Source organism: Nannospalax galili, unplaced genomic scaffold, assembly GCF_000622305.1.
Source record: "Nannospalax galili isolate Female #2095 unplaced genomic scaffold, S.galili_v1.0 scaffold101, whole genome shotgun sequence".
NCBI classification, from domain to species: Eukaryota; Metazoa; Chordata; class Mammalia; order Rodentia; family Spalacidae; genus Nannospalax; species Nannospalax galili.
The window spans coordinates 365,277-391,920 of NW_008345700.1; the positions used below are offsets into that span (position 1 = coordinate 365,277).

At 45.2% G+C, this 26,644-nt stretch overlaps 1 protein-coding gene across 7 annotated transcripts; it reads right to left on the reverse strand.

Annotated features, from left to right (window-relative positions):
• Positions 1-1,504: 1,504 nt before the first annotated feature.
• Positions 1,505-26,644, reverse strand: Spon2 (spondin 2). 7 transcript variants are annotated; one of them, XM_029567690.1, is made up of 8 exons: positions 26,614-26,641; positions 9,237-9,486; positions 7,907-8,034; positions 7,149-7,232; positions 6,405-6,630; positions 5,474-5,961; positions 4,669-4,843; positions 1,505-2,224 (listed from the first exon to the last, which is right to left on the reverse strand). In XM_029567690.1, exons 5-8 carry the CDS (start codon positions 6,625-6,627, stop codon positions 2,040-2,042), a joined length of 1,071 nt encoding a protein of 356 aa, XP_029423550.1. In that variant the 5' UTR covers positions 6,628-6,630; positions 7,149-7,232; positions 7,907-8,034; positions 9,237-9,486; positions 26,614-26,641; the 3' UTR covers positions 1,505-2,039. The 7 variants fall into 7 exon arrangements, with proteins under 7 accessions (XP_029423550.1, XP_029423548.1, XP_029423551.1 ...); XM_029567688.1 differs by having other exon boundaries at positions 7,149-7,332; XM_029567691.1 differs by having other exon boundaries at positions 7,874-8,034.

Below are 26,644 nucleotides of genomic sequence, written 5' to 3' on the forward strand. Positions count from 1 at the left end.
CTCTTTTCTTTTTGTTTTGTTTGATTTTATTTGATTTTTTTGAGACAGGTCTTCCTGTAGCCATAGATGGCCTGGAACTCACTATCTAGACCAGGCACAGATCAAGATCTCACAGAGGCCTGCCTCTGCCTCCTGACTGCTGAGATTAAAGTGTACACCACTACATTCAGCTTCTTTGTTTTTTTCTGGATTTGTGTGTGTGTGTGTGTGTGTGTGTGTGCGCGCGCGTGTGCGCATGTGTGCACGTGCATGTAACAAGATCTCATGCTGTAGTCCACTATTAGCCCAGACTGTCCTCAAACTCATGGAAGTCCTCCTGTCTCAGCCTCTAAAATGCTTAGGAAAAACTTCTAACTTAGGTTTCTCAGATCTCCATGGCAACCTCAGGACCCATGATTCTGCAGTCTTGAATTGTGTTCAGGAATTTTCAACAACAGGATACCCAGTGGTGGGAATTAGGCCTGGAGCACGACTCTGAAAGTATCAGGGGTAAAGATAGCACCCAGTCAGAAGAGTAGTCTACCAAAGTCCCCTTGAAACATAGAGGGCATGTGCTCCATGTCTGGGCAGCTGGAACAGGACTGGGAAGATCTTCCTTGAGTGTTTCCAGCTCCAAGCTGTGCCCAGCCTGGGGTCAGGTGCTAGGGGGACTCTGGAATCTACCAAGAGGATGATGCTCGCAGAGGAAGGACTGGGCATCCCTGATGCATAAAAAAGACTCCTTGCAGATTGAAGTGAGCCCTTGAGGGCTGCTTCAGTTTGGATCCAAGATGTCCACAAAACCCATGTTAAGGAAGGTTCTCTGGAGTGGCACTACTGTGGAGAGGTGGAACCTTTGAGACATGGGATCTAGCAGGAGTTCATCAGTCATCAAGAAGCATTCCTGAAGCAGACAGTGAGACCTCATCTCCTTCCTTTCTTTCACACCAGCAAAGCGGTGAGTAGCTTTGTTCTGCTGAGCACTCCCTGCTACGATGTGCTACCTCATTACAGGCCCTAGACAGAACATCCGGACCATGTAATAAAACATTCAAAACTGAACCGAAACAAACCTCTCTTTTTATTAGTTCATTGTCTCAGGTGTTTTGTCACAATGACAGAAAAATAACATAGGGGCATATCTGAGGTTGGGGTGCCCGGGCTCAGGTTCCCAAGAGGTACCTGTTCATGGCCAGTAGCGCTGGAAAGGGACAGAGAAGGGGTCCCTGCGGTCACGGCTGATCTCTGGGTGCTGTCTGAACTCCCTGTCACTTCCTGCTGGCCTTGCGGGCTGGAGTCTGGGATGAGCGAGCAGTGGTCTTCATGCTGCTCTGGCTCTGACTGCTGGCCACTGAGGCCTCAACACCAGCCCCAGTGAGTTTGCCTCTTCTTCTCTGGCCCAGCGCCCACCCCACCTTGAAGCGATGACATCACTCTAGGTACTTTGTGAATCTGTGTCCCTGCTTGTACACACCCAAGAGTCCCTCCGCTGCATGGTGTCCAGGAGAGGCGAGAGGACACCTTCTAGTATTTATCAGGAACATAGCCTTTATTCAAGCACAGAGATCAGTGACATGAAAACACCACATTTCCCAAACTGCCCCTCTTCAGTCACTTCTGTTGGAGGCCAGAGCAGTATGAAGGTTGCAGCCTCAGCCCCCGGGAGCAGATACGGTGGCAGCAGGTCTGAGGTATCTGATAACGGTGTGGATGCAGCGCTCACGGACTTGGAGCATCCTCTCATCTGGTCTTGGTGTGCCTGTTTCCTCCATCAAAGGCAGCCTCTGACCACAGTAATAAATTACAGAGGACATAATTTAGAGTAAACACGTGAGCCTCAGGGATTACATGCCAGCAGAAGCAGCCTGTGCACAGACATCCCTTGCCTGCTAGTGAGGATCTCTGATCCAGGAGCACCACGAGCCCAGCCATGGTGGGGAGTGGTGCAATATGCCAAGCTTCCCGCCCTGCCTGCCATGAGCCATCTGGGAGCCCTCTGTGACCCAGATCTGAACCCAAGGCTCAAGGGGATCCTAAGGGCTGGCTGCTGGGTTCTAGGGTTAGACACAGTTATCAGGGGAACACTCAGCCTCTTCTTCAAGCTCAGGGCATGGGGTCCCATTGTTGGCAGGCTGGACACGGACATAGCGAGTTCTGCTCTTGGCTCCCAGCTTTCCACATGGCCCTCCACATAGTCCCCAGGATGACCACAGGGAAACTTCGCAGTCCAGTGGTGTCTCTGGAGCTGAACCAAACACAGGGGAGACCTGACATGTAATACCCAACCAGGAACCAACCCTACTCCAGAGTTTGAAAGAAACATTTGCTTTTCTAGTACGAGTAATAGAGCAAGATGTATGATGGATATCACTGAGGCAGACTCAAAAAACCAAACACCTGACTGGACTGGTTCACTTCTAACATGGGCTTTAGGAAGCAAACCCTTGGGTTCTGGGGTCTAACCTGCCCAGTGGGTGCCTCTCTAAGGGGAGGTGTCTGACCAGATCCAGTTGCTCTCCTGCCACAGTGGCCTTCATGACCATTTCTCAAGTTCTACAGATACCAGATTTTGGGTTGTAAGACCTTATCCCCCCACGGGGCTCAGACATTTTTAGCTCCTTTTTCTTATGTCTCCGTTTCCATCATATAAATTTGAAAATAATCAATTTGGGGTTATAGCTAAATAACCTGGTAATTTCCATAATCCAAAGTAAAATGTAAATGCTCCTACATCTACTACATGGCAACCCAGCCAGCCAGCATTTCTCCATGGCTAGGACCCAGGGGAGGGCCATTTCCCCACAGAAGGACAGGAGCCCCCACCCCCAACCACTGCTGTCATATGAGGACTCTGTGGTACTATCAGGGCAGCCAGGCTGACAGTTCCCAGGGAAGGACTCCGTTCCTGCCCTCATCCTACCACAATCAATGGATGAGATCGCCCAGAAAAAAGTCAGGTGTCAGAATTCAGGAAGGAACAGAGTGGATCAGACGGTTGAGGGTGGGTGGTGCTGTACTCAGAATCTTCTACACGACTCTGCTAAGCCGGGTCCTAGAGCAGCCCTGTCTATGGTAGAAAGGGTGGGGCAGGGCCTACAAAGATCCTTTGGTGCTGAGCCTTTGGAAAGGTGGACAGACCCAACCTTTGCCCAAGAGCCTTGTTGAAGAGTAAGGATCCCAGGCAGTCAAACTGGGTGAAGCTCCTGAGCCCCAAAATGCCACATTGTAGCTAGAGGACTCCCCACCTCCTGACAGTGAAGTGGCAGTCGAGGCCCGGCTTGAACTGTAAGTGCTGTGAGCACTTCTATCTTCTCTTCTCCACATCACCCCCCACCTGCCCTTCCTTTGGTCGTGTTCCCTGTTCTCCCAGCATGCTACCTTCCCAGACTTCATTAGGTGGCTGACTGCTCCATGAGTAGAGCAAATGGCATTTCTCCAATGGCCTGCCCACATGTGGCTCTTCCCACCAAACTGCCCCATGTATTCTCAGATGGTGCCACTGGCCCATGTCTATAGGACTATCTACCAAGAGTGGGGGTGGGAGGGACACACCCAACCTGCTGAGAGTGCAGCTCCATCTCAGATGTAGAGCCCATCAGCATGCAAGCTCATCTTCCTGCCTGACCCTGGCCTGGCCAACGAGTCAAAGCAGAGGCCCTCCTCCGTGGCCAGGGGCACAAAGTGGCTACTGAGCCACATTCATGTCTGTCAGCTGTAGCATGCAGGTCACTGGGTGCATTTCTGATGCACTCTATCTCTGGTACTTTTTTTCATTATTCAAGGTGATGCAACTTCAGATATTGTGGAAGTTACAACTCCAACGTTTGAATTCATCAAATCCTAAACCTTTAAAAATTAGTACCACTGCCAGGCGTAGCGGCACACATCTTTAATCCCAGCACTCGGGAGGCAGAGGCAGGCGGATGTCTGTGAGTTCAAGGCCAGCCTGGTCTACATAGTGAGTTCCAGGACAGCTGGGGCTACAGGGAGACCCTGTCTTAAAAAGACCAAAAAAAAAAAATTAGTACCATTTCATTAGAAAACTATTCATAACTTTGTTATAAGATAGCTTCTAGGAAATCCCCTTTTCTATTTGCTATAATTATTTTTTCAAACTCTTGCCAAGCATTATTTCACCCCAGCCACTTTTAAAACTTTAAAGTTGAAAATAATAATTCTCTGTGAGTTCAAGGCCAGCCTGGTCTACATAGTGAGTTCCAGGGCAGCTGGGGCTACAGGGAGACCCTGTCTTAAAAAGACCAAAAAAAAAAAAATTAGTACCATTTCATTAAGAATGATGAGAAGTACCCTCTGAAATTGCCCAGACTCAGACTGCCTGTGACCCTCAGTAGGTGGTCCCTCAGGGGCCTGGGAGGTACTCTATACTTCTAGAGAGTATGTTAAAAGACAAGGGCTAACCTGGTACAGAAAGAATCACATGCTGTGCCTTATACAGGATGGCTTTGGGGCCTGGCATGTCTCCAAGTGACATATACCCACAGGACACATACAAACAACTCTCCCCAGTTCAGGCAGTGGTGTCGTGAAATGGTAACCTGTGTTTGGCAACCAAGTACCAGATATGTTCACTTGAGCGCTCCAGTGTTCTCTCTTTCCCAGCCAAAGGTTGTCTCATCCTGCCAACCTATCCACCTGCAGTTTGCAGAATAAAGGAAATGCTGACATTACCTGAGAGGCTGTCAACGATCTCATTTCCCCTGTTGAGCAGGTCCAGAGAAGGTGGGGCAAAGGCTCTGGGGCTCTGCCTCAGCCGCTCCAAGGTCACTTTGGCAATGGGAGGCAGGGACTTCAGCCGTGGGTAGTAGAATGAGTTTGCTGGGTGACTGGGAGATGAGGATGTTATCTGTGGAGGAAGAGGGGAGCTGGCATAGGGGTCCAGGAAGCCCACTTTTGTGTGTATGCTTAGATTTCTGAGGCAGTACCTAGCATCCAGCAGGGAAGTACCAGCAATCACCACAACCTGATCTTCATCTGAGTGATACCCCAACCCAGCACAGAGAGAGGTGCCTATGTGACCTCTCCCAAGAATGGGGAGGATCTGGCCCGCTCCTCTGCTTCCCAGGGAGGCTACACTGAGGCTCAGCTGAACACTGGACCACAGAACTTCTGCTCTGTGCACATGCATCAGACAGAGCTGCTCATGTCTCCTCACTGCAGCCCCACAAAGTGGGAGCTTAGAAACAGGCTGGAAGGGGGATTGTACAAGACCCTGTATCCCGTTCTTTTCCTTGCCAGGCTGTCAGCTCCCAGGCGAGCCCCTGTCCCCTGCAGGCACCAGAAGCAAGATTATTCTCTAAGCAGGAACCAAAAGCTGGAGTGCTCAGAGGGTCACCTGGGGCAGGCCAAAGCCTTTGCCCTGTCCTTTGGAGTGGGCAATATCCTCATAGCCAGGACAGTCTACCTGCTCTACCCTACCCCATTCAGAGTTCAGAGCAGCCTATTTCCCACAGAGATGGGATTACGGACCACTTACCTCAGTTACCGTGTCCTGTGGGATGGTTGCGAAGTTGGGGGAGGAGAAGGTGAAGCCACTGTCTGTCCCTGCATCATACGGGTAAAGGTCCAGGGCTACCTGCTCCTTCCAGCGGCCTCCCTCACACAGGTTCAGACTGTCGATGCCCACAAACCAGTCAGGGCTGGGAACAATGCGCACCACAAAGGACACCTGGGTGGGGCCAGGAGGATCAGCCACTGCAGCCTCAAGACACACCCTCCCCTTCTGCTGGCCATGACTTACCAGTGAGTGCCTGGGGTGCACCTCCAGCTCTGCAGAAGTCTGCCCAGTACCACTGGGGACAGCAGGAGCTGAGAACACTGCATGCACACTCTGGAGCTTCTCTCCTGCAGCCTCAACCTCCTTCATCAGAGCCCAAGCTTCACCACGCTCTGCGAAGTCCCTCAGCCCATTGCTGACATACTCATTCTTCCTCCACATGCTGTAGTCAGAGCTGTGAGCCGCCCCTGCGCAGAAGGCCTGTCTGCATGAGCAGCCAGCTGGGATGGGGGGTGGCAGTGGGGGGTGGCAGTGGGGGCTGCAGGCTTCAATCCCAGTTGGCTGCCCCCGGTGGACACCATGTCCCTCTTCCCCATACCAGGTCCCTGGCTGAATGGCGAGGAGCCACATCCACTCCTATTACATGCAGACAGTGAAATCCTGCATGCTTAGCTGTCAGGATACCTGGCTGAGTGACCGGTGTCCCACCAGCCTCTCTGTGGCTACAGCCACCCTGCCTTCTATCATCTGCAGGCACAGTGAGTACCTTGCAAGTGTCTTTTGCGCTGAAAATCTGTTGGTTGAGAATAACCCACACTGTGCGCTCTCTGGAGCTGTGCAGCCATCAGGTGCTGCTTCCTTCCCACCCTGTAGCCCCTTGGATGAAGCTGAAGGAGAAAGGCGCCCTTACCCAGAAGGGAGGACCACTGTGCTGGGGGCCGGAACAGGGGATACTGCTTGGGGAATGCAGTCTGGCTCCACTTGCCGGTGAAGGTGATGCTGTATCTGGCCAGAGGCCTGGCTGTACAGACAGACTCTCCCCCCAGTGGCTGGCTGGTGGCAGTGCCCAGCATGGTCAGAAGGAGAGCCCAGAGAGCGCTGCCCAGAGCAGCAGCAGCACCCAGGTTTTCCATCACCTACAGCGGAGGGAGAACAGTGCCAACACCTTTAGTCCCCAGAGGTCTCCTGCCCACCTAGCCCTAGGAAAGAACAGCAGGAACTCCCATATGAGCAAGATGCCCACAAGCATGCCTCTGGGTCCCCAAAGTGCTCTTGCTGAGAGTTTCCCAGATCCTACCCAGGGAAGAGAAGGGTACTAGGTTACAGGGTATGTGGCTAGTTTCACTGCCTGTCTATAAGAACCTCAGCATAACTTGCAGATTTATAGACCCCAGGATCAAGGCCCAGGGCACAAAAAATTCAACAGGCTTACAATAGGCTAGCTCTGGTGGGGTACAACATACAGGAGATGTATGTACTACAATCTGCATCGTGCCTCCACCTTCGTGACGTGTACCTGCTGTGCATGGGACTAGAACAGCAAAGCCCTCACTCCCAGGCTCCAGAGTGGTCTCTGTCCAGAGTGTTGTAGGTTTGGGGCCTGAGGAAAAGTTCCAGGAGCCCCAGGTCCTCTCTGGGGCACACATGTACTTACCTGACAGAAGCAGCAGGGGCAGGCTGTGGAGCTGTGGGGCTGTCAGCTGTGGGGCTGTCAACAATGGCTGGTCCTAGTGAGAGACTAAAACTCCTGTTTATGCCCAAGGTCAGTGCCTCTGGTCAGCAGATAGGTCTCAGTTCCTCCTGTCTGCGACACCTCAGCACCTGGCCCCAACAAGTGGCTGAAGGATGTGAAACGGGAGCCAGGGGTTTCTCTGATTGAGCACAGGAGCGGCTGTGGCTGCTGGTCACTCTCCCACAGCTCTGGGAGCTGACCTGCGGCAGGCTGAGCTCTCTCCACCGCCGTCAGGCTGGCTGCTGCCGCACCCCTTTCTTTGTCTTTCTCTCTTCCTCCCCTCTCTCCGCCCTCCTCCCTCCTCTAAGTGGCCTTCTGGGTGGTGCTACTAGGCTAGGAGCTCTGTCTTCGAGACTGGAGGAGACTGGGGCCAGGGGCCACAGGGTTGCCTGGCTGTACTTTGCTGCAGGTGTAACCTGAAGGGCCACATTCTCTACTTGGCAAGTGTGAGACGTGTGCTGAGGGGCCCCAGGGCTACCAACCCAGCCTCCCCAGGCTTTGGGGCGCTGGGGTTTCAGCCAAGCAGTCACCTCTTTCCAGTCGGGGCCTGAGCTACACAACAGCAGAGCCCCACACTGCCAGCCAGGGGGAATCAAAACCAGGCCAAGAGGTCAGGCATGTTGATCCCCCAGTTCCCCTAAACCCACCTGCTCCTTGCCCCCCATCAGTACTGGTGGTACCTGTCCTCTGACTGGCCCTGTGAAGCCAGAGGTGGGTACAGGGGAGAGGCCAGGCCACTTCTCTTTTGAGCAGGGTAACAGATTTGGGCAGCTCAATGTCAGGAAAACTTTCAAAAGCATCTTGGAGTCTAGGAAGGAAGGAGGAGGGGAGACCGGAGAAGCCTTGCTCAGCCTCTGCCTGTGTCCTCTCCCTTCCCAAATATCCAGGGAGCTGTTATGCTTAAACAAAACACATTTCTGAGTTTTGGAACACTGTTAATGTTTTACTGTCAGACAGACAGTGAGAGAGAATAAATAGAATCAACAAGGCTAGGATGCAAACAAAGCAAATTACCTCACCCACATTTCAAATAACACAGCCACAGAGGGGTAACTATGAACACAGCATTTAGGTTTCCAGGCCCAGAGGCTAAAGACAAACTGCCCAGCTGTCTCAAGCTGTTGGTGTTAGCACTGACTTTCAGGCTTGAAAGTCATCAAGGACCCTAAGTCTATGTGGGTTTTATCTATCCATGTGTATCACATCCTGTCACAGCAAGAGCAAAGCAAACTTAAGTCACTTAAAATAATGAAATAAGGAGGTTGGAGAGACGGCTCGGTGGTTAAGAACACTGTTCTTCCAGAAAACCTGGATTTGAATCCCAGCACCCACACGGCAGCTAACAACCCTCTGTAACTCCAGTTCCAGGGGATTGGACAGTCTCTTCTGACCTCTGCGAGCATTGCACGACATGGATGTACTTATTTACATGCAGGCAATACACACATACACATAAAATAAAAAGAATAAGTAAAATATTTTTTTTAAAAATGAAATAAGGCCATTAGACATTAGTATACATTGCACAATGTCTTATATGGTGCGGTTATTTTACAAATTGAAAACCAACCCAGCCTCCCCAGGCTTTGGGGCGCTGGGGTTTCAGCCAAGCAGTCACCTCTTTCCAGTCGGGGCCTGACCTACACAACAGCAGAGCCCCACACTGCCAACCAGGGGGAATCAAAACCAGGCCAAGAGGTCAGGCATGTTGATCCCCAAGTTCCCCCAAACCCACCTGCCCCCCGCCCCTCATCGACACTGGTGATCCCTGTCCTTTGTGACTTGGACTGGAGGAGGGCAGAGAGAGGGGAGGGAGAGATGTGGCATGGTTCTCCTCATTGTCTGGATGAGTAGAAGACAGCTGGACTAGCATGTCCTCTACAGCTTATCTGATGAGTGTGCAGAGCCAAGCCACAAAGAAAGTCCAGTCTGAGTGGATACCCAAAGACTTTCTCTCCTTGTCAGATACAGGTGTCCCAAGACAGTGCTAAATTCCCCACTGTCACTTACCAGAGAACAGGCATAGAAAGATGCCTTCATGAGATGGACTTGACCTTCCGGACCCTGAAGGATCTTTACTTCTCCACACATTGACCTCTGATTCAGAGGCCTCTTTCCCTTTGACCTGCCTTTTGTTCTAGAACTAAGACATGGACCACGCTGGTGACAGGACCAGGCTTCTCACTGCTGACAGGAGTTCCAGAGAGAAATGAGCCAGGTTGCTGTGTTGCTGGAGAGGGGCTGGAGGAGCCAGCACAGCCTGTGTTTTTCAAGCAGGAAAATAGGGTATACAGGTAAGAATGCATGCCATCTCATTCCCCTGAGCGTGTGGGGTCCCTAGAGCAGCCACGGGGCTGCAGGGAGAGCACATCAGGCCAGTCTCCACCTATAGGAGCTTAGGCTCTTGGAAAGGACGCAGGAAATGAGAGAGGGGTTCACCTAGTGCCTGGCCAAGAGGCACTATGGGCAACTACAGTCCAGCTATTGCCCCGTAGCCCCAGGGCTCACTTTATTCTGCAGGACAGAAGACAGTAGAAACAGCCCAAGTGCAGTAGCAGTGGCAGGCTCTTCTCCCAGCCCCCACCTAGGAAGTCTATGTCGTGGGTATCAGCTGGTCTTTGTGAGGCTAGTGGGCATAGACCACATGTGGCAGGGCTGCAGGAGGTCAGGCAGGAGGGTGGCCAGGGAAGAACTCCCTTTGGTGGTGTCAGTGTTGTTAGGGTTCAGATAGCCCCACCCCCTCACCAAGAGAGCCTCAGGGTTCCTCAAGCCCCTGAGAAAAGCACCTTGGTCTTTGAAGTCAAAAGCAAACTTTTCTCCACTGTTTGGCCAACACAGCAGGCTTCCCCTTTGATCTCTAAAGAGGACAGGTTTTAACAGTCCCGCTGTCCCCCCCAACCTTTAAAAAAATATATCTTTCTGCCTTCTGCACCCCCCAGAAACCTCCTCCTATAAAAGACCCCAGCTCATGACCCAGGGCAGACATTTTCCTTTCCCAGAAGGGAATCTGTTCCATGTGTTCCTTTGCTAATAAACTCTATTCCAATGGAGTTTTATCTGTGTCCTGGTGCTTTCTCCCGATCAACCCGATTCATCTATCGGCTACTTCATCTATCAAGTGTCCCTTGAAAAAATGCCTGAGAAGGTTTGTGGACATGATAGGACATGGAAGGACTCGGCCATGGCCTAACAACGGCTCTTTCAGGGCCTGCCCACACACTCCTCCCTAGGTGTGGCACAGGCCCCAGGCCCACACTCCTCCCTACGTGTGGCACAGGCCCCAGGCCCACACTCCTCCCTAGGTGTGGCACAGGCCCCAGGCCTGACCTGAGCATAGGCACGCTCCCAAGCCACGTCTGCTGACTCAAGTTGGGGATCCCCACCCCTAGGATAGCTGTCTCTTGCAGTGCACACAGGCTCGAGGCATTTATGGCTGCCGGGGACCCTGCTGTGCATTTAAAAGCTCACCCTCAGATACCCACAGGCCAGGACACACAGGCCCACACTCATCTGCCCACTAATTCACTGGCTCCTGCCAGGCTCAGTGGTCTGTGGTCTGTACACACACACTTTCCAAAGGCTGCCTCCACCCTTGAGGTAGTATCCCCAGAATGGGGCCACCAGACTGGCTGTCTCACCAGTTCCCCCTTACCCTTTACTTTGTGCCTGGCACTGACCTCCCAGAACTGGGTCTTTGCTTGCAGCCACTCTACTTAAAGAGCTCTTCTCATGCTGGCTTCCTGTCCCTCTGGTCTCAGGGACAGCCCTGTAGTCTGCCCAACCCAGAGGAACACCTGCTCCCCCAGGCTCACCCTTCAGTCCCCACTTCATGGCTCTACTTTCAATCCCCTACAAAGGAGGAAATCCATTCCAGCCATGTAAGCAGCAGGGGATTTGCTACAGGGTGTTAAGTGCCCTCAGAGGCATTAGCAGGCTGAAGACAGACTCTGGAGTAGGTTTCTGGGCACAATGTTCAGAGTTGTGCAGCCAGCAGGGCTGCCAAGTTGGCTGGTGGCTCCAGTGCTCAGGAACTTGCCCCAAAGCCCAGCATTGCCGCACCCCCCTCCCTGTCTGCTTCCCTCTCTACTTTCCTGCCTCCAAGCCACTATTCTAGGTCAGATTTCAAATAGCACCTTTGACTCAGGGTCTGAAATACATCCTGGAACCAAGTCCTGGGTTCAGCCTTGTGGTCTCTGCCGTACGGAAAAACGCCTTGGAGGAAGGTGGGAGTGAGGGGATCCACAACACCCACAGCATCCAATCCCATCTACTGTGTGATTATGAGCTAAGGCAAGTGGGGCCAAATCCAGCTACTTCCCCTTAGTGTGACTACTGCAGCCCCTGGAAAGACTGAACACATGCCTTCCCAAGTCAGCACAGCGACTCCTGCCCCATGGGGGGACCAGGCCGTTCTTGGAAAGGACCAAAGGCTGCTGTGTGACTAAACAGAGACTTTTTCCATTGTGCCTCCTTCAAACATGGGCCTGGGCAGTCAGACAGCTCCACAAACCTGATTACCTAAGTTCTGTTCCTAGAACCACATAAAGGTGGAAGGAAAATTTTGCTCTGCATAATTGTCCTCTGACCTCCACAGGTGTTCCCCACCCCATAATAAATAAAATAACTGTGGGCCTGAGCATCTCCAGTAGTGTCTCTTCACATCTGACATAAGATGCCAGGACCTCAGCAAAGATGGGAACTCTCCCCATCAAAGCAACAAGAAAACTGACAGAATGCCTGGATAGGTTTTTTTTGTGCTCTGAAAATTAACCAAAGGCTTGCAACAGTATGCGAGAAGCTATTTTATCAAGAAAATAGGGGGGTTTTGGTAAAAATAGAAAGTTTATTGTGCTTCAACTGTCCCAGACACATCCTCTTGCTGCAACTCAGTAGTAGCCTTGGAAACTAACAACCTCCATTCATAGTGAAACCATAGCCTGGCAGCGTCTGGTTGGATAAAATGGGGCTAGAGCTCTCTTAAAGCTGCATTTGCAGAAAGCTGTCATTATCTGGCCTATCCACTAGCTTCCAGCAAGCCTCCACTTGGGAAGCTGTCTTTGTTTGACTGGATTCTGTGCTCTCCCTGTTTGAAAGCCTTTTCCCAGGGGCTATTGTTGAAAACAACTACAGGTAATTACTGAGGTAGTTGCTCCAAGGAGGTAGCTAACAGTTGGGACAAATAATAGACCAACCAAAAACCTAAAAGGAAGACTTAGAAGTGGGATGTACACAAGGAACTGTGAAAAATTCCAACATACTCTCGGGGATATAGAAGATCACAGATTGCAAGGGCTGTGGGCGTGCTCAGGAAAGGCCTGACAGGGTCTGGGAACTCCAGCCTCTAACAGATCTTGAGGTTCTTTGCAAGCAGGAAGTGAGGGCTAGGACTAGGACAGTGCTATTAACTGCCTGGCTGATTCGAGCATGTCCCAGCCTACACTGAGAGCTCCACAACAAAGTGGAGATTAACTGATTCCAGGCATCTAAAAAAACTTCTGGCCAGTGATCAGCTGACCACCAAGTTAACCAAGGAAAGATTTTGTGGCCACACATAACAAGGAACAGAGAGATATTTCAACTTTAGTCAGAAAAGTCACTAAAGAAGCCACAAAAAAAGCAGCAACTCCTGAAGAGGGGAAGAATTTAATTTCCAGATATTAATGCAAAAAAGCACAACTCTCACCTCAAAGGGGATAAGAGATAGTTTATTCTGGAGCCAAATATGAGTGACCATGGCCCAGGAACACAGATTCAGGTTACCCCAAATTCCATGTTCCAATATGGAAGCAGTTTCATGAAGTTTTTATAGTAACAGAAAAAAAAAAAGTCATAAATCAAGACACTTTTCAGATACATTGGTGGAAACATTAAGCTTCCACCAGTTACAGCAAAAGAGAGCTCTCAGCCATAGGCCTCCGATACTATTTGATGACAACCAGCCTTTTGGTTGGTGGGAGCTATGGTTTTAAGTTAATACCTTCCGAAAGGTCTTTATCTGTCAATCACAGGATGCTAAGTCAGAAACAGAGGTAGGCAAGAAGTGGCTAGTTAGGGGGCTAAAGATGGCCCAAGGTGAATTGTAATTAAGCTTTGGACCCGAAACATTCCAAACTCTCCACAATCAATGAAGCTCTAATCAGTTGATCAGGCTTTGTAGAAGGTTCTGTTTCAAGATGCAGTTTTTCTGGGAACTTTCATTCACAGCTCCCCCTGTTGGCCAAGCATCACATTTTGTGCATGCAGGGACACATGTTTATTCCCAAGTTTCCAGGAAACACTTCCCATGATCTGATGTGGATGAGGCTGGGTAGCAGGCAGGAAGAGCAGTCTTTAGGAGCAAGGAATAACTTAAAGCCAGTAAGGAAGAAACTCCTGGATTGTATCAAATCTATCAGCCATCATGAGCCTGATCTGACTGTTTCTTTTCTTTTGTGCTCTGTATCTGACATAACATTTACATGTGACATATAATTGGATCATTATATTTAAAGTAATCAAGAACATCGCTTGACCTAGCAGAGTAAATGTAACAGATGAAGGAAACACATATTTAAATACACATTGACTATATAGTTCCCCTTGTCCTTACAGTATTTGTACTTTATGAACTATCTTTTTATAAAATTTTTATTAATTTTATGTGTATGTGTGTATTGCCTGCATGTAGGTAAGTGCACCTATGTCGTACAATGCCCGCACTGGTGAAAAGAGGCTGTCGGATCCCCTGGGACGGACAGGTGTTAGCTGCCATGTGGGTGCTGGGATTCAAATCTGGGTCTTCTGTAAGAACAACCAGTGTTCTTAACGCTGAGCCATCTCTCCAGCCCCAAACTATCTTATTTATATTTGTCATATGTAAGCAAATCTATCATTTTCTAATTTTTGTTGTTTTTTTTTTTCTTTCTTTTAGTCAGTTAGACCTTTTAACTGACCTCACGTGCAGTGGCTGGCTCCAACTCTAGAAGCTCTTATTTGTGATTAACGGCCTGATCTGTTTTATTACATTGATATCATACCAGATTTAGTTTGGAAAAGTAAATTAAAAAAATAACAATATAGTATTCTTTAAACAAGAATGTCCTCATTTACATACTAAATATTAATAACATTGATAGAAACAAGAGATCAAACCTGTTAGAAATCTGAATTCTATAGCCTTGTAGACATAGCCAAATATTTCTTTTTATTTTAATGATTAGAAATGGGAATAGGACTCTAGAAGGAGTCACTGTAGTATTGTCCATTCCTTTTTATTTGTAAAATTAAATATTGTGTAATTTTTTGAAAAGCCAGGCTAATAGTATTATATAGGACACCTTAGATGATCGTTTAATCAAGGAACATCAATACTTAAAACATAAAATATCATGAATATTACTGTTATTAGAGATTGATGTCTTTTGTATAATTTTGTTAAGAAGTGTTAACTCAAATTTTGGGGTATCTCTATTTAGAGAAAATAGGGTTACAATTAGTTTGCTAAACATTAGAGCATGTTATAGGGCCTTTTAGTCTAATTGGTTGGATTCAGTTCATATATATATACACACACATATACATACATATATTAATATATATTAATAATCAAATTTGAAAGCTAGACTTTTAATCCAAAATATACTGAATAATTTATAAAAATATGTATTTTTACAAAGAGTGAAAATTTTAAACATGAAAACTAGCTTTAAGTAAGGTAGGGGGTTCTGGGTAAGCAAATAATCATAACAAGAAGAAATATATGATTAACGAGAGGAAATAATATCATTTATAAGTTCATTAGAATCAAAATTAGCATTATTTTATCATTTAGGAATATACCAAGCAAAATATTAAATATAAGAAACCATTTAAAAATCTAATTATAAAAGGGTTTAAGAAACAAAAGTAAGAGAAATGTTCAGTTACTTAGGGTACTCAATTGGTAATGTAGTTGATATTCCTTCAGCATTTCTGAAGTCCGCACGGATGAATTCTAAGATGAAGTGGGCACATGTGACTCTAGAAGTTCATCTCTTTGGAGTTTTTAGTCCAGGAGTAGGTTAGAAGTACTAGATACAGTCCCTTTTCCTCCAATCAGAATGGAGTATTTGATGTGATGTCTCTCCTTTCAGTTGATGAATCATTTTTTTTCCTCAATGAAAACTCTGTAACTAGAATTTTCAGTATCATATTTAAAAGTCCTTGTTTTTTTAAGCCAATTAATACTTTGTTGTAAACAGAGAATCAAGTATTAATTTTACCTTAGGGTATTGAATTTTGATCTTAAAAATTTGTAATGTCTTTTACAATATAACAAACTTAGTTATAACCATCTCTACTTTCTTTAGCTGTATCTCTTTTTTATTTTTTTGATCTTTTTGAGACAGGGTCTCCCTGTAGCCCCAGCTGTCCTGGAACTCACTATGTAGCCCAGGCTGGCCTTGAACTCACAGAGATCCGCCTGCCTCTGCCTCCCAGTGCTGGGATTAAAGGCGTGTGCCACCACACCCGACAAGGTGTATGTCTTTTCAGTCTTTCTACAACATAACTTGATCTTTTAATGTTATCTTCATCTACTTCCTTATTGGGACACTATTTGACGTACAAAAGCTTTTTTAATCCAAAGGCATTTTTAAACCTTCCTTTTAGAAATATGTATCTCATATCTATAACCTTTTTATCTCTATTTTCTTTATCTTGATTGTTGTTTTTTAAATAAAACTTAGAAAACATTTTAATAAGATAATATTAAATGAAAATCCAGGAGGCTATATCTAAAACAGAAAACATATCCATGGTATCTTAACTAAGTATCTGTTAAGATACTTTTGCTTGTTAAATACAAGCAAAACATATTAATAGTTTTGTTTTTATTTAACTAATTTAAACTAATTATTTGTTAAAGGTTTAAGGCTTTAAAGATTTAGCAGGCACTCTGAAATTACTCTTGTTACATTCACTTTTCATTAGGGTTTGAGGCATCCAGAAGATAAAATTTTGGCATTTTTGACTTTAGGTTGTTTTTAGCCATCTGTTTGTAATGTCTTAATCATTTAACAAGTATTTACCTAAACTAGTTTTCTTTAAAATTAAAAGCACAGGGATGAATAATTATCTTAAATATATTATTATAATGCAACACACTGATTATCTATAAACTTTAAGATATCTTTGTAAGTCTTGAAGCAAGTTTTAAAAATGACCATTAATGGGCTGGAGAGATGGTTCAGTGGTTAAGAGCACTGACTGCTCCTGCAGAGGACCCATGTTTAATTCCCAGCACCCACATGGCAGCTACAAACCGTCCTTAACTCCAGTTCCAGGGGAATCCGAAGCCCTCTTCTGACCTCTGAGGCATTGCATGACACGGGTGCACTCACGTACATGCAGACAGTACACTCATACACATAAAATAAAAATAAATTTTAAAAAATGACCATTAAGGGGCTGGAGAGATGGCTCAGTGGTTAAAAGCACTGACTGCTCTTGCAGAGGACCCAGGTTCAATTCCCAGAACCCACATGATGGCTAACAACTGTCCATAACTCCAGTTCTGGAGGATCCAATGCTCTCTTCTGGCCTCTGCAGGCATTGTACAATATGGGTGCACTTACATAAATGCAGGCAATACATTCATACACATAAAATAAAAATGACCATAAAAAATGTTTAGAGTTGTTTTTACATAGGCTTGACAAAGATGTGGATCTTCACATATCTTTGTTTGCTGGTTTTAAAGAGGCAGTAGAGCCCCTAAAATCCTTTAAATGCTTCTTTTTACATATGTAACATTCATACAAAATATATCTGAAAGCACAGAAATAAGTTATCTTCTCAATATTTGAAATAAAAATTTAGCCACTCAGGAGAGCAATTATCTATAGGAAAAACTGAACCCTGAAGCAGGAAAAATCATCTCTTTAACTTATATCAGAGGCGCTGGAGAGATGACTTAGCTGTTGGGAGTACTGGCTGTTCTTGCAGAGGACCCAGGTTCAGTTCCCAGAACCCCATGGAAGATCACAGCCATCTGTAATTCTAGCTCCAAGGAATCTGATGCCTTCTTCTGGCCTCCGCGGGGCACCAGGCATATGCACACGGTACACATACATAGATGCAGGCAAACACTTATACACATAAAATTAAATATACTAAAGAACTATTGTTACTGTGGTTTTGAAGCATAACTCCATATTTTAATTTGTACATAACTTGAGACTAATACATTTTTTAAAATTATTAAGCTATGATTTGGAGCACATGATTGTGATTTTGTGTCATAAACAATTGGCAGAAGTCAGAGCAACTCAAAAGAGCAGTATAAGTTCCTTATTTATTAGTGATTACTAGATACAATAAGATTAAAGTCTTTAATCAAAAGGCAAAGACTTACTAAACAGATGATCTAACCTTATGCAGTTGACAAAGATTCATTTTAGAGCCAAAGACACAAATGGGTTGATTACGAAGAGGTAAAAAGTATTCTATGCAAACAGTAACCAAAAGACAGCTGAGTGGCCACTCAGAATGCTTACAAGACACAAAGAAGGACATTGAAAAAAATTTTGTGATTCATTTTATTTTTATTTTATGTGTATGAGTGTTTTGCATACATATATGTAAGTGCACTCATGTGTTCAATGCCTTTGGAGGCCACAGCAGGGTATCGGGTTCCCTGGAACTGGAGTTAAGGATGGTTGTTAGCCACCATGTGGGATGTTGGGAACCGAACCCAGGTCCTCTGCAAAAGTAGCCAGTGGTCTTAACTGCTGAGCCATCTATCCAGCCCCAGAAGAACATTTTTAAAAATTTATTTTATTTTTACTTATGTGTATGTGTGTAGTATGTATACATGCATACAGGTGCCTATGCAGGCCAGAAGAGGGTGTTGGATCCCCTGGAGCTGAAGTTACAGGCAGTTGTGAGCTGCCTGACATGGGTACTGGGACCTGAACTCTGGTCTCTGTATGAGCAGTAAGCCCTTGTAAATGCTGAGCCATCCCTCCAGTCCAGTACATTATATTAATAAACAGTTCAATAAATCAAGAAGATATAAAAATTACAAGTATTTAACTATTAATGGATTAAAAGAATGTGTGAACTAAAAGCCACTGAAGAACTACGAGTCCTACAATAGCAGAAACTTCAACGCCACAGCTGAAAAATGGATAAAATTACCAGACACAAACATAGAGATCTTAAATAACAGCAGACCGTCTTGATTTACAGACATACACCAAACCCTGAACAACAGCAGCATGCACACTCTTCTCAAGGGAACATGGGACATTTTCCAGCTTACACCACATATAAGATCCAGGTTTCAATAAATTTTAAAAGACAGGTTATCTTCTAATCATTCTTCTTTGATAACAATGAGATAGTTAGGAATCAATAACAAATCAAACTGAAAAAATTCTCATTTGTGGAAAAGCGAACAACACATTCTCATACAGCCAGCAGAGGGGAAAAAATACCACAAAAGAATGAGAAAATGCTTGGAGATGAATGAAAATGAAAACAGCATACCAAGACTGCGGCTACAGCAAAAGCAGTGCTGAGGGAGGAATAAAGAGCCATGAACACATTAAAAACAAGAAAGAGGGCCAGAGAGGCGACTCAGAGGCAAAGGCACTTGTTGCCAAGATTGATGATCTGAGTTCAGTCCTCAGAACCCACAAGGTAGAAGAAGAAAACTGACTCACACAAGTTGTCCTCTGACCTCCAAACACATCACATGCTGTGGCATGTACTCACATGGATGTGCATATGCGTACACACACACACACACACACACACACACACACACACTAAATAAATGCAAAAATCAAGAAAGATCTCAAACCAACAACTTCACAAACTGAGGAATTATAAACAAAAGAACAAACTATATCAAACACTATTAGGAGGAGGCTGGAGAGACAGCTCAGCGGTTAGGAGCACTCGCTGTTAACTAGGGGATTTTAGTTCTGTTCCCAGCACCCAAATGGCAGCTAACAACCACCCATAATTTCAGTTCCAGGATATCCAATGCCCCCTTCTGGCCTCTGCAAACACTGCACACGTAGTACACTTACATACACAAAGGCAAAACACTCATAGACACAAAATTAAAATAATAAAATAGGCCAGGCGTGGTGGTGCCCACCTTTAAACCCAGCACTCAGGAGGCAGAGGCAGGTGGATCTCTGTGAGTTCAAGGCCAGCCTGGTCTACATACTGAGTTCCAGGCCAATTGGGGCTACAGGGAGACCCTGTCTCAAAAAGAACGACAACAAAAAAAATTTTTTAAAGCTAATAGAAGGAAGAAAACAATGAAGCTGACAGCACAGATAAGTGAAACAGAAAAAAGCAAAGCAAGCTGGGCGTGGTGGCACACACCTTTAGTTGCAGCACTTGGATCTCTGTGAGTCTGAGGCCAGCTGGGTCTACATAGCTACTTCCAGACCAGCCAGGGCTATATAGTGAGACCCTGTTTCGAGGAAGGAAGGAAGGAAGGGAAAGAAGGGAAGGAGGGAGGGAAGGGGGAGGGATAAGTGAAACAGAAAAAAGCAAAGCAAGCTGGGCGTGGTGGCACACACCTTTAGTTGCAGCACTTGGATCTCTGTGAGTCTGAGGCCAGCTGGGTCTACATAGCTACTTCCAGACCAGCCAGGGCTATATAGTGAGACCCTGTTTCGAGGAAGGAAGGAAGGAAGGGAAAGAAGGGAAGGAGGGAGGGAAGGGGGAGGGAGGAAAATTGCCAAGCACCTAATTAGATATATTAAAATAGAGGACTCAAATTACTAAAATCAGTAGAGAAGGTAGGGATGTCACTACTGAATCTACAGAAATAAAAAGAAATATTTTTTTTGTCTTTTTTGAGACAGGGTCTCCCTGTAGCCCCAGCTGGCCTGGAACTCACTATTTAGACCAGGCTGGCCTTGAACTCACAGAGATCCACCTGCCTCTGCCTCCTGAGTGCTGGGACTAAAGGCGTGTGCCACCATGCCCAGCTTGAAATAAAAAGAATTTTAAAAATCACTGTGAACAGCTGCTTGCCAACAGATTGTAGGACTTCACTAAAATGGACGCATTCATAGAAAACAAAATCTGCCAAGACCAAGTCACAAAGAAATAGAAATTCTAAACAGAATCATGAGTAATGTAGACATTGAATCAGTAAATTAAAAATTTGCCCCATCAAAGAAAGGCCCTGGATCTTCTGGCTTTACTGATGAATCATCCCGTACATTTAAAGAACCAATACCAATACTCTAGTTTCTCTTCAGATTGTATAAGTCTTCCACCTTTTAAAGAATTAATACAAATCGCTCGCAAGGTTTTCCCAAACACTGAAGATGAGGAAACACTTCCTACCTTGTTCTATGAGGCCAGCATCATCATGACACCAAAGCAAGATAATACACTGAAAGAATCCCTGAACAACATACAAAAAGCTCCAACAAAATGCTAACAAGCTGAATTCAGAAGCACAATAAGAGGACGCTATACCATGACCATGCGTGACTTACTTGGGGAATGATAGGATGATTAGGAATAGGAAATCAATGTAAATACCACACTAGCAGGAGGAAAGAAAACCCATTTGATCATATCGACGTAGTAAAAACACTGGACAAAATCATGCTTTCATGGTTAAAAAACCTCTCAGGGCTGAAGAGATGGCTCAGCAGTTAAGAGCACTGACTGCTCTTGCAGAGGACCCGGGTTCGATTCCCAGCACCCACATGGTGGCTACGAACCGTCCTTAACTCCAGTTCCAGGGGAATCAGAAGCCCTCTTCTGACCTCCGCAGCATTGCAAGACATGGGTGCACTCACATACATGCAGGCAATACACTCATACATATAAAATAAAAATAATAAATAAAATATTTTTAAAAACTTTCAACAAACCAGGAATAGAAGAGAACTACTGCAACGAAATAAAGGCCATGTATGAAAATCCCACAACAAAACTCATACAGTGATGCCCAGTTTTAGTATTTCTACTCCACACATTACCAGGAATTCTAGACTGGGCAGTTAAGCATGAAAAAGAAAAGATATCTAAATCGGAAAGGATGAAGAAAAATTGTCTCTTGTTTGCAGATGATCTGGGCTCATATATGAGAAGACCTAGATATCACACAGGCATGCGCACGCGCGCACACACACACACGCACACACACACAGTGAAACTAATTAAAGGACTCATCAAAGCAGCAGACTATAAAGTCAATACACAAAAGAAACCAGTGACATTTCTCTACACCAACAATGAACAATATGAAAAGTGAATTGTGAAAATAATTCCACTTACAATAGTATCTGAAAGAACAGAATACTTAAGGAATAGCTTAACCAAAAAAAAGTGTACAATGAACATTTCAAAACACTCCTGAGCAAAAGCAGAGAGGTTATAAATAGGTGGAAGCACAGCCTACATTCATGGAATGAATATTGATAAGATGTGAACGACAAAATCAACTTAATTCCCATTTTAAAAATGCAGTTTTTTACAGAAATAGAAAAACCTAACATGGATTCTGAAAGATGCTGAATACAAAGCTGGAAGACGAGATGAATATAACATTACAGTCAACAACCTCTGGCCCACCTCGTACAGTACTGTCAGATAGCAACTTCCTCGAGGGAGGACAGAGTTTCATGAAAGCAGGGTGTGGTGGTGCCCACCTTTAATCCCAGTGCTTGGGAGGCAGGCAGACCTCTGGAGTTTGGTGTCAGACTGGTCTACATAGTGAGTTCCAAGCTAGCTGGGGTTACAGAGAGACCCTGTCTCAAAAAGCCAAAAAAAGAAAAGAAAAAGAACTGGAGTTTAAAAAGAACTTAGGGGGCTACAAGCATGGCTCAGTGGTTAAGAGGTTAAGAACACTGGATGCTCTTGCAGAAGACATGGGTTCAAATCCCAGCACCCACATGGTGGCTAACAACTGTCAGTAGCTCCAGTTCCAGGGGATCTGACACCCTCTTCTGTCCTCCAAGGGCACTGCATGACACGGGTGCACCTACATGCATGTAAGTATAACACTTATACACATAAAATAATTTTTTTAATGTTTAAAAAAAAGAACTTGGAGACCTTGGGACTGGCATAAAGCTTTAGTGGCTTTGCTAAGCCGTATAAAAATATGATCTTCATGAGGTATGAAAAGCTCTGGTAAACATGAATGACTTTGACCCACATGTAAATCCAGTGCATAGAGTGGAAAAGCCAACAGGACGGGATGACAAATGTAGCGAAATTTGTGCCAAGCTGGGGTTCCTCAAGAAAAAGTATCTGAAAGCCAAATGCTGTGCTAGCGAGCTTCTGGAAGGCTTTCAAATCAAGCAAGAGTTCACAGAATATATAAGTGAGAAAACATTCGGATGAAAGGATTAAGCGTGATCCAGGGGTTACCGGTTATTCTGCACAGCACGTGTGACGTAAAGCATAACGAGGTTAGGGACTGGCTATCCAGCTGGGGCCCTTGTGGGAGCCATGTGTGGCTGATAGAAAGGTAAGGGCCACAGTGCTGATCTGGAGCCTATCAGAACTGGCATGCAGAGCAGGCTAAACAGGCTGGGCAGCTCAAGTCAGCCTTGCCTAGACCATCTGGTAGGGGAAATGCACAGCAATCCCACAGCAGCAGCAGTACCCAAGGATGAGGAGGCTGGATGGCTCATGTAAAATGCCTGTGGATCATGGAGGGGTTGATAGGGCAGTGTCCCCCATCCATGCACCATACCCAGTATTGCTCTTTTGACAAAGTAATTGGTAAAAGTGATAAGATCTTTTCATATTGTATTGGCTCTTCCTGACACTCCCTTTTCAGTATCCTCTTAGTTGCTCAAGACCAACTAGCAATTACTTGGATCTGATGATGGTGGCCCTTCAGAGATCCTGCCTAATCTCTGTAAAAAGGTTTCTTGACATAATGCTAACCTTTGAGCATCTTACAGATTTGTAGGAGCATCTGGAAGAACAGTAAAGGGAGCAGTGAAGGAGTTTAAAGGTACTTGTGTGACTAGAAAAGGGCAGTCCTAGGAGTCATAAGGCTACTGGGTAAAAACCCTAGTTATAGGCCAGAGCTAGCTCCTTACTTCTACTGTTGATTGTATACCCCTGTTGGGCTAGATGGTAAGGCCCCTGCTTCTGAAGACACCACATATTTTGATTGATAGAATGTGTGAATTGCAGAAGAGCCACAAGCTTCATTAGGGAAAGCCATAAATCCCTTAAAGTGTCTAACTGGCCCTAAATTGGCAGCCTGACTTTGCTCAAGTCTGGCCTTGCTCAAGCCTTATCAACTGGTCACTCCCTAGACTAAGGAAGAGACTGTTTATGGAGCCCACCTGTCCCCTTTAGTGCTGGAGATAACTCACCCACCTGTCTGTGAAAAGAGACCCTCAAGGACACCAAACCTGGGCACTAATTCAACTCCCCACAAAGTGCAGCTGCGTCTTACAATCCTGGTATAACCTGCCCCCTCCAGTTTTCTTTGTCCAGTTGTAGAAGCTTGGTTCCCGCAGTCAGCTCTACCTCTCACTATGTCTTCTTTTAATAAAGGAAGGTCTAGTCTATTCCTTGCCTGTTGCAGGTCTGGCTCTGGTTTCTTGCCTCCCATTTTTCTATCTTTCCTTTTAGTCTCAAAAAATCTAACATTGATTACAGACATAGAAAAATAAATCTGCGCTCCACTGGAAGCTCCCTTCTTTTTGGCTGACTATCATGGTGCTCTGAAGGCTGCTGGGGAAGGATTCTCACCAACTAAGTGTCCTGCTCAGCTATGGACCCTGTGTGCTACAGTATCCACACATCAGGCAAGATGTGTCCACTAATGCAGTAGTGGCACACTGTTACTGGTACAACCAACTACTTTCCACTTGGACCTAAGGCCTTCTCCACAAGGGGGAGCTCCAAATTGGTGCTGTAAGCCAGAGCAAAAACCTGTGGGTGTGGAGGTCATCGGCCCCAGTGGGGAAGCCCTTGTTACTGTTGTGTTGAATGGCTATGATGTACCTCTCAAACTGCCTTCTAAACACTTGTGCCTTTGCCCACAGATCACTTGCTCTGAGCTGCAGTCATAAAAAGAAACCCCTTTTGTAATAGATGGTGTACCCTAAAGACTCATAACCACCTGTGAAGCTCCTGAGGACAGGTGACTGCTGCTGTGGCCCAGTGCTTAGCCATAAATGGACAGCTACACCGCCCCTCCAAAGCCCAGGGAACATCGTGAAAGAGGGGTAGAGAGAGTGTAAGAGCTGGAGGAAGGCATGGAGTCCAGTTCTGTGATTTCCTCTGATTTGAAACACTCCCTCCTGCAGGGAAGAGGTAGATGCATGAGACTCAGGAAGTAAACAAGCTCGGTAAATCTGGGGAAGTTCCTGAAATGTACAAGATTCATAAGGCTCCTCCTGGAGGTATACAAGCAGAAAAATTGCTGAGGAAAGGAGGTCCCCAAGCTGTACCGCTACCTGCCTGTCCTGTCGGGAAGTCTGGAAAAGAATTTTTCATGAGTTGTCATTTGTGCTGGGTGGACTTTCAGTGACGCAGGTCCTTTGAGTTGTCCATACTCCCTTAAGCAGCCCCAACAGACTCAAAAGTCTTACACAACAATTGCAAGGCCAGAGCAGTCAAGAATAGGATAGTATGCATACACTAATGGAACAGAATAGAAAGCCAGAAACACGTCTTTGCGTACACTCAAGTGATTTTTGACAAAGGTACCAAGACCATTCAATGAAGGAAACAATATTCTTTCCAAGAAATGATGATGATAAAAATGGATATTCACGTGCAAAGAACAAACCTGAGCTCAACACTATGTACAAAAGTCAACTCAACTGGATTAAAGACGTAAATATAACAAAATTTATAAACCTCTTAAAACACGAAGGGAGCGGTACGACTGGATTAGCAGTTATTTCTTGGGTACGACACCAAAGGCGTGGGAAACATAAGGAAAAAGTGTAAGTAAAATATCTGAACATAAAAGACAATGTCAGTGGAATAAAAATTCAGCTCAAAAGTGAAAGATAATATTTGCAAATTATTCATGTTAGGATATTCATATCCAGAATATATAAACTCAGCAACAAAAAGGAGACCCAATTTAAAAATGGGCAAAAAACATGAATGGTTATTTCTCCCAAACAAATACATGAACTGCCAGTAAGCCCATGAAAAGGTGTGCGGTGTCACTGTTCGTAAAGGTGATGCAAATCAAAATGGCAGTAAGATTCTACCTCACATATTTTGATGGCTACTACGAAAAAGACAATAATAAAGTATTTGCAAAGATGTGAAGAACTTGGAACACTTGTAACATTATAACATGGAATGGCTACTACAAAAAGAAAGCATGACAATTCCTCAAAAATATAAAGTAGAATTACCATATGATGCCATATTTGTATTTGTGGCTATGGGCCTAAAATAATTGAAATCAGGGTCTTGAAAAGATGTTTGTACGACCGAGTTCAGGACAGTTTTATTTTCAGTAATTAACACATAGAGTCAGGCCAGTTGTCTATCAACAGCTCCACAGACAAGCAAAATGTACTATTTACACAAACAGGACCTCTCACTCATAAGGAATTTTAACACATGCTGCAGCACAAAAGAACTTTGATGAGATTTTGCTAAAGGAAGTCAGACAATCACAAAAAGAGTAATATTCAAGGGTTCCATTTATATCAGGTGCTTTGAATGGTCAAATTCTTGCAGTTAAATATTGTCACAATAAATTCAAACATTGAAATTGTGCAAAGTATGTTCTCTTACCAAAATGGAATAAATCAGATATCAGCAGAAAGAAGTTTGAGAAATTTAAAGAATATGTTGAAATGTAACATCTGAAACCATGGGTCAAAGAACAGATTGCAAACATAGCTAATAAAAAACTTCCAAATAAATAGAAATGAAAATAACATTTAAACTTGGGACGAAACTAAACAATGTTTAAAGGGCAGTGTGTAACTATGAACACTGTTTAAATAACAGGGTCTCAAATCAGTAACCTAAACTGCTACCTGAAAAAGCCAGAAAAGGAGAGGAAAGTTGACGCAGAGCAAGACAGGACGATAAGGGACATCACAGCAGAGCGGACAGAAACAGAAAGAGGATGGAAAAATTGATGAAACAAACTTGGAGCTTTGATCTTTTTTAAAGTTCTGCTTATTTATGTATGTATGTATTTATTATTTATATATTTATGCTTTTTGAGACAAGGTCTCCCTGTAGCCCCAGCTGTCCTGGAACTCACTTTGTAGACCAGGGTGGCCTCAAACTCACACTACTGATGACCTCACAGAAATTAAAAAAAAAAAAAAATTTATGAGGGTATCTTAGTTTGTTCTTCATTGCTGTGACAAAACCCTCTGACCAATACCAACTTGGGGAGGAAAGGGCTTATTCAGCTTACCTCTCCCAGGTCGCAGTTCATCAGGGAGCCC